We start from the raw sequence: 9038 nt of genomic DNA, 5'->3' as shown, positions 1-9038 counted from the left end.
AGACGTTTCTTAATTTTTCATTAAAATCACCACTTTTTGACCGCTTATATCTCCAGAACGGCTTGACCGATTTAAAATTTTTTTGGCTCAAATTACTCGTGGTGATGCCGCCTTTCAGGACATATAACGTTTGATTCAAAATTTTTTATATTTTAATAGTTATGCACCTCCCAAAAATGGACTTGTAGCTTCCTTCTCTCACAGTTTTTGAACATGGCCGGAGACGCTACCGCGTCGCCTGATATATTGTGAACTTGCTTTTTTATTATTCTGTATTAATAAATGTATAATTCAGTATCCTTCTAATGAAAATAAATTTTATGATAATTGATCAATATTCGAAGCTATTTAATGATCCATAAATCAAGCAAAAGTTTCGAGTTTTCAGTATATTTTTTATATACTATCAAATATGTGTGCTAGCATGTAACAAGTCATTTTTACTTCAGCATAGTGCAAAAAAGAAATGATTTTTTGTCGCTACAAGAAACGTAAATCTTGTTATTAAGAAATTATTTTAAATGAAAAATTAAATACAAAAGGAAATATAATGAAAGATAATAATAATTGACTCATATGATTTAAAAATCATAGAAAGTGTAAAGCCTAATCGAGTCTTGAAAACAAGATGTTAATGTTTATTATATTATGTGAATTTATATACTGCGTATGTAGTCCCCCCCGCGACGCTCATAGATTTTCAGCATTGACGCATACATATTCACTACCGCAGTAATATCACTTATTGTTAGTTAAATTGAGAATCAATCTAACCAATTTTTGATGCTTATAGCATCTTATTAGATCTTAATAATATGTTGAAAGACATATATTAAAATTTAATATTAAAGTAATAATTTAAAATCTGTGAAAAATAAGATTGCGAAGAATATCACAAGTTGGCGTTTCGTCCCGGCTTCCACTACTTAACTCATCAGTAAGGTAATGTAGTGGGAGCCTACCTTAGACGCCTGGGAAGATGTTAGAAAGAAGTTCTATATAAACAAATACTCATGTAATTCAGCACTTGCGAGAAATGGCATGAGTAACTATAGACCTCTGTTGGCTAGTCGACGTAGTGATATTCTTCACGTTGTTCTTAATATTTTAAATAAGTAATTAAAGCGCATTTTTCAGGCCGCGCGATATAAATATAATGAAAGATAATAATAATTGACTCGTATGATTTAAAAATCATAGAAAGTGTAAAGCCTAATCGAGTCTTGAAAACAAGATTGTAGAATCTTGTCACATTGACTACGATAATACTGACAGTGCCAGCATCGCGACCAATACGATGCACAGTGGTCCAATCGCAGTTCGTAGCACGAAAAAATTATAAATTTCTTGTTAAAGCTTTTACATATATCATTTACATATATCATTTATTTTAGATCTTATCTCTCTCAGAACACAATAAAAACTATTAATTATGATCAGTTAACATTTATATATTAGGAGTACAAATTAGTTCGGTCCGTTTTCCAAAAGATGATCGCCTCCAAAGACTAGTCATTTTTTCGAGATGGAATTCGAAATTGCCTGAGACATGGGAAAAAAGTAGTAACCAGCGATGGACAATACTTTAATCAATCTGTTTATTCATTTTGTTTTGAAATAAATGCATTTTTGAACACAAAAAACGGACCGAACTAATTTGCACACTTAATATATAGTTTAGGCATACAATTAGTTTCATGTTTTACATAAATAATATTCCGCTTTATAGAAAGTTTTAATTGTCGATGCCAGATCTTACACAACCGCCGTAGCAAATCGGGCACGTGGCGGTGGTTGCGAGTGTCCTGAATATTATCCTAGCTGCGACATACAATTTATGAATTTACCAAATATTCATTCAATACGGAAGAGCTTTCATGCCGTACGACAGCTTTGTGCATCGGACGCAGATCAACTAAAGTGAGTTCTTAGATTGTCAAAGTTATATGCCGTTTATTAAAAATCTTAATTATTTTAATTTGTTGAGTAACTACACTTTTTATTAACCTAATTATTTTTATAGTTGGTTAAGTTTGCTGGAAGGAACGCGATGGTTGCAGCATATGTCGGGTTTATTACGGGCAGCAGTTACTGTAGCGTCTGCAATAGAGAGAGATGGTCGACCAGTATTAGTGCACTGTAGCGATGGCTGGGATAGAACTCCTCAAATTGTCGCGTTAGCCCAGATACTACTTGATCCATATTATCGTACTATGGAGGTATACACTTTTTTTTAAGGATAATATGTAATTAAATAATATTGTTAACGTTTACGCCTGGCTTAGCGCGACACTACCGTGTCTCCAGATATAGTTTTATGATACTCTGATTTTATATTATTGTTTTATTCTAGGGATTTCAAGTTTTAGTCGAGAGAGAATGGTTAGACTTTGGACATAAGTTCGCGGATCGATGTGGTCAAACAATCGGTTGCGACGATCCTAACGAGCGTTGTCCAGTATTTCTTCAATGGCTCGACTGTGTCCATCAGTTAATCCTGCAATTTCAATGTAGCTTTCAAATGTCGTCAGCGTATCTAGTAAATATATATAAATATGTATAAATATAATATGTGTGCATGTGCGTGTGTGTACACGCACCGGCAGAAATGCTGTCCCTCGGCGCGCGGCGCTACACACTCGTACCGAGCGCACACGTACGTGTTACTGGGAGCGCGGAGGAGGCGTGGAGCGCGGAGGGAGAAAGTAGTGGGGCGCGCTCCGATATTCTATCCTTAGCGTAAGGCGCACGATCGAGAGAGAAAGCGTAATTGGACGTGGATGCCTGCTCGCGGTGTCCTTTCGCTGTCTCACACATTTGTTACTAGTACGAGTGAGATACTCCGGTGTCTTTCGCTTGTCAATATTCATAATAATACTTTTATTACACACAAAATATTGTAATTATGCATAAAAATTTTTAATATTGTAAATCCACGCCTCCGCGCTCCCAGTAACACGTTACGTGTGCTTTCGGTACGAGTGTGTAGCGCCGCGCGTCGAACGCCGAGGGACAGCATTTCTGCCGGTGCGTGTACATGCATACATACGTATATGCATGTATATATATATATGTACATACATACACACACGCGCGCGCGCGCACAGACATATCATCAGAGAAGATATGTATTATCAAAGAAATTATTTCTAAGTGTAATATTCTTGTAATATTCCTATTTCATAATATTCTATTTCAGGTGAAATTGGCTCAACATACGTATTCCCAATTGTTCGGTACATTCCTGTGTAATACCAGGCAAGAGAGGCTACAATTAAGACTACGCGAACGTACGTTTTCAGTTTGGCGTTTTCTCAATTCGACTGCGTTCGTGAATCATCTATATTCGCCGTTGAAGAATCAAGTACGTCGCAAAATATATGATTGATATAATTTAACATAATGACAAAAAATTTTCAACAATTGTGATTTTTATACTATTGTTTATGTTAATTTAGGTATTATGGCCGAGTTGTAATGTACGTGATCTTGTTCTATGGTCTGAAGTGTATTTAGGTTCTATGGAATCGTTACTTGGTATGAGAGACGATAAACAAAGAATGACAGTAATAGACATCGAAGGTGGCGAGAATGAGGAGCCACAGGGACAAATGACAAAAACGAGATCATATGGCGATCTTATGCATGCTCCTGATCATGCGGCGTATCTGCACAGAAGACGCAGCGATCCGAGTATTTCTATTGAAAAGTATGTGATAAACGATAAATTTATGCGATAAATAGACATATTCATAAATTTTTTACATTGCAGGAAATTTGATTCTTTAGCACTTGAGACTGAGATGGATAAAAAGAGTGTGAAATACGATAACAAGAATGAAACCGTGAATGAAAATCTATCAGAGATTGAAATCAGGACAAAACGAGATATCATTAATCAAAAATCCAATAATTCGCCTGCCAATCCTTCAGTAGATAGTTCCACTGATACTTTGATACCCAACAATGATTCCGTTGTTCCAGTGGTGAAAGAAGAGAAGGAAGAGTAACTACATATTTTTTTTATATCTTAACAATGCTCATAAACTTTTAAGCAATTGTAAAATTTATTAAAATTTATAGGCAACAGGTAAATTCATCGCACGATATTGTTTCACCATGGATTGAAACCGGCACTACTACTGCACAAGTTGTTTGTTCTTCGTGCAATCGTAATCATAATGAGGGTAGTGATATAAGTGATACCAGCGCTCCATTGATATCAAGAACTCCGAGTAGCATATGTCCAGCTTCTCCAACTCATCAAGATGTTGTGCTAGATAATCCTGATTGGTTGGACGATGTTGATGGGCTTCCTGTTATATGTTGTGATGTTCAAATGCGAGTACAACAAATTATCGTAGAACATAAGGTATTTGAAGCAGTAAATGTCTCGTACATTTTCGAAATATTGTTTGAAAGTATCTCTGACAGTATATTATACATAGAGGAGACAATCCTCTATTTTTTAATGATTTTTTAAATAATTATTTAACTTTTAATTGGTAAATATCTAGAAAAGGGGAGCCCCCCCCCCCGATGATCTTGATCTTGACATATGTTGTCAAGGTCATGACCCTGAGTGACTTCCCGCAGGTTTTAGGTGGTGGTCGCTGTCCGTTTAAAAGTTATTAATAAAAAAAGTTTCAAAATTAACGTATCATTTCTGCCATATATGTATTATAACAAGTACTATTTTACATCTCCTTCCGTTCAGAAACGTTAAACTTTCCACGCGAAGTAACTCTCACCTCCCCCAACCCCCTGCGAAGGGGCACACGACTTCTACGATTGTACTGTTGCTATGATAGTACTGTCGGGGCAGACCTCTATGACGGTGTGGGTGGCCTTCAGCCACTCCCTTGCACCCGCCCGTGTGTGTGTGCGTGCGTGCGTGCGTGCGTGCGTGCGTGCGTGCGTGCCATTCGTTATAGTACAATTATGAGTCTATTACTTGATATTTCACACACACACACACACACGGGCGGGTGCAAGGAGGTGGCCTTCGGCCACCCCCCCCGCACCCACACCGTCGACAGAAGTCTGCCCCGACAGTACAATCATAGCAACACTGCGAAGGGGCACACGACGTGCCCCTTCGCAGGGGGTTGGGGGAGGTGAGAGTTACTTCGCGTGGAAAGTTTAACGTTTCTAAACAGAAGGAGATGTAAAATAGTACTTGTTATAATACATATATGGCAGAAATGATACGTTAATATGTATAATTTCCGAGAAATGGTACGTTAATTTTGATACTTTTTTTGTTAATAACTTTTTAACGGACAGTGACCGCCACCTAAAACCTGCGGGAGGTTACTCAGGGTCATGACCTTGACAACATATGTCAAGGTCAAGATCATCGGGGGTGGCTAACCTAATCTATATATTTACCAAAAGGGGTGCTTAGACAGAGCGTTTTTATTGTCGCACCCTAAGTTTCATGTCAAGAACTTGTGTTTTATTATTAGGACGTTTTTAGATAATGACTACCCTTTAAAATTTATTTTTGACACGATTAATTTTAGACTCAAAGCGCTTACCATAGGAAAAACTATTAAACAATCACAGATTGAGTCTGAATCTCAAAGTTCGAATAATAAATTTTAGTCATGGCGAGGCGCTATATACACACACAAGCATGAACCCATGTCTGTGTGCTCCCCTTCTACCCGAAAATGAGCACACGGACATGAGCTTGCAATTGTGTGTATAACCAGTAGCGTACTACCAGTTTTGCTAGCCACCGACTGATTCGGTGTCGCTACTCATCAACACGGAGTTCTTGGCTGAGTATTCAGGAGCCTTAACGGACAGTGACCGCCACCTAAAACCTGCGGGAGGTTACTCAGGGTCAACATATGTCAAGGTCAAGATCATCGGGGGGAGGCTCCCCTTTTCTAGATATTTACCTTTTAATTATTTTTTTAGCTTAAGGAGGAAGCCTTGAGAAAGGAATTGCATACAACAAGATTGGCACTAATCAAACAAGTTTGCAATCATAATGCAGATATCGATCGTATAGATGACATCGTAAGTAAAGTTCTTTGAGTGACAGTTCTTTCTGTATGTTATGTATGTAATGATACAACAAAAAATATGTGATGACTTATAGGGTTCATTACCTGATTCGGTGGGTAGCGCTGGTGAACATGGGGAATCATTACCGTCGGATATGTCCTGGGAAGCTGTGGAGGAATTAGGTCCAGCTCCTACTTTATGGGTGCCCGATCATGCTGTGACTCGGTGTATGGGATGTAACACAGAGTTCTGGCTTGGTAGACGTAAACATCACTGCAGGTACGCATTTTGCACAACAGAACAGTAAACGCTGGTAATAATAGACACATATGTAATGAAAAGAAAGCATTTTAATAAAAAAAGTTTTTATATTTAGTAAAGAAAATATTTTGGCTCAAAATGCGAGCCGACGTACATATAATTTCAATCCGAAAAAATCATATCATAAAAATAAAAGGTTCAAGCCATGTTCAAAAAAGGATACTAAAAAATTTAAAAACCTTTTTATCTAATAATAATATATTACCATGAAAAGTAATTGATATATTATTAATAAAGGTGCCAGTACAAAGCGAACATACATAAAGTGTATGCAACTTTCGGCCGATTTTCGAATTGCCTCCGCCTTTCGCTGTCCCCCTCATCTCGCGGTCCAAATACCGCACGATGCTCGAGCAAAATTTGATCTGCGCACGGGGCGGTGAGATGAGGGGGATAGCGGAAGGCGGAGGCGGTTTGAAAATCGGCCGAAAGTTGCATACACTTTATATATGTTCACTTTGTACTGGCACCTTTATTAATAATATATCAGTTACTTTTCATGATAATATATTATTATTATACAAAAAAGATTTAAATTTTTGAGTATCCTTTTTTGAACATGGCTTGAACATTTTATTTTTATGATATGGTTTTTTCAGATATTACTTACTTTTTAAAGTACAAATATATTACAAATCTATAAAAAAATGATTTTAAAATATTATATAACGAAAGAGAGTGAAATACGGTGAAAGAGAGGGGTGGCGGGGGAGGGGGAGGGGAGGGGTTGCGGTCGGTTGAAGATGGTGAAGGTATGAGTGAAAGGTGAGAGGGGAAAGTTTTAATACGGCCTTAAGTGCGGACAGAGAAGAAGAAAAAGGAGATTTTCTTAATTTTTTTTTATTAAAATCACCACTTTTTGACCGCTTGTATCTCCAGAACGGCTTGACCGATTAAAATTTTTTTTGGCTCAAATTGCTCGTGGCGATACCGCCTTTCATACCGCCGGACATATAACGTTTGATTCAAAATTTTTTAAATTTTAGTAGTTATGTACTAAGTTCTTTTTGACGGAATGTAAGAATGTTTTTATTTAATTAGATTTATTTTTATATCGGTCTAAATTAATATCATATTGTTTTTTAATTATGTAATTCTTAAACTTATTTTTGTACATAGATGTTGTGGGAAGATTTTCTGTGCCGATTGCTCCGAGAATTCTACTCCCTTGCCTAGTGAACAGCTCTACAATCCTGTAAGAGTATGTAGCGACTGCTACGCACGGCTGCATCATCATCATCATCATCATACAAATTCCTGTCAGTGCAATACCCGACAACAAAATATCAAAACAGAAAATGAGGCAGACTCTTTTGAAACAGCGACTTTACAACAACCGGCGACATGTCAAAGATCGAGAAAATTACCACCCACTACAACAAAGGATTCCTGCTGTGACAACTTATTGCAAGCAACACATCAGAAAACGCAACCATCCATCGCAGCGGCCACTGTAAACTAAAAAGAAGAATAAAAATCAAGCAGAAGAAGGAAAATAATATGAAGAAATGTGATTAATCTATATGATGCGCTTATCGTATTCATCATTTATATTGCATACATATAGCACATGGACTAATGCAACTAGCTTATTCTAAGGAATCTAATATATTTATTGCTAGATTAATAATTTGTACGAACAAGTGTATAGATGATATGAAGAAAGATGATAAAATCAGTATACGAATTGTATATATCTTGAGAATAGCTCTCGAGACTAAGATCCCCAGAGAATAAAATTCTATTTCTTTTGTAAGAAATAGAAGGGATCGAGTTTATCTAGGTATCTTATGTTAATATGACGAGGGGATGATGAGTGGCAAAATCTCGGATAGGCTGTGATCAACATCTGACTTTGTAGAAGACTACACTATCAAGCGAAATGCTAATTAATTGTCAATTGATCACGAGAAGAGCGGTTGTTTGCTAATTAACAATTGGATCGAACAAAACGAATAAAATCATATTTCTTATATCGACGTCGATGTATGAGAACTGGGATATTAAATGTCATTATCTCATTGCAAGCGTCTTGTATCGATCAGATTCACGTACATCTAGAGTATATATGTATATCTATATTTTATTCTCTATATTAATCCCTTTTATTAAATCTATTTGTATGGAAAACATTTATTATTGTATTGAGAAGATACTGAAATCGTTAAGAATCCATGAGGGTATTAGTGTGCTCAAAATTAAGTTCATTATATAAAAGATTATATACCGAATGTCTCTCCATACAAAACTGTTACATGGCTTCAGAATAAGTCGAAAATATTTAATAAACATATGTTCAATTCGGAACGGTTTCGGACCGGATTACAAAATATTGAAGTAAGAAGACACGAATTGCAATAAATGTTATGTTCGTTATTCTATTCAATGCTTTACAAAAGATGCTCAAAAATTCCTCCGTCAACTTCACTACACTTTTTAGCACGAATAATAAATTGTTTCAAATTGTTTGTTAACTTTGAAATTTTATGGATGATATTGGCAGCATTAAATATCAGTTACCATAATTATTTTGCATTCTTATAAATGTCATCATAAATCAAAACTAAACAAATTAACTAGTCATCCTGTTATCATAAAGGTATAAATTTCTCGAAATAGATTCAACGAAATATTTTATAATAAGTAGTAATTAAAACAAAAAGTTAAATTGGAAAGAAAATGGCATTAGGAGTCAAGCG

General features: G+C 36.2%; 1 protein-coding gene across 1 annotated transcript in view; it reads left to right on the top strand.

The window, feature by feature from the left end:
* LOC108781176 (myotubularin-related protein 4) overlaps positions 1-8456 on the top strand; it is an 11953-nt gene extending 3497 nt beyond the window's left edge. Inside the window, exons 6-15 of the mRNA XM_018549091.1 lie at positions 1730-1920; positions 2024-2219; positions 2354-2539; positions 3200-3364; positions 3459-3709; positions 3773-4006; positions 4084-4372; positions 5929-6030; positions 6113-6297; positions 7459-8456. Of these exons, the coding sequence (XP_018404593.1) occupies positions 1730-1920; positions 2024-2219; positions 2354-2539; positions 3200-3364; positions 3459-3709; positions 3773-4006; positions 4084-4372; positions 5929-6030; positions 6113-6297; positions 7459-7801 (2142 nt within the window). The 3' untranslated portion in view covers positions 7802-8456. The remainder of the gene's footprint in view (positions 1-1729; positions 1921-2023; positions 2220-2353; positions 2540-3199; positions 3365-3458; positions 3710-3772; positions 4007-4083; positions 4373-5928; positions 6031-6112; positions 6298-7458) is intronic.
* Positions 8457-9038: the final 582 nt, after the last annotated feature.

This window comes from Cyphomyrmex costatus, unplaced genomic scaffold, assembly GCF_001594065.2.
Source record: "Cyphomyrmex costatus isolate MS0001 unplaced genomic scaffold, Ccosl1.0 scaffold777, whole genome shotgun sequence".
Lineage (NCBI taxonomy): Eukaryota > Metazoa > Arthropoda > Insecta > Hymenoptera > Formicidae > Cyphomyrmex > Cyphomyrmex costatus.
The sequence above is the reverse complement of the archived record's forward strand: the minus strand, read 5'-3'. Positions and strand labels throughout refer to the sequence as shown.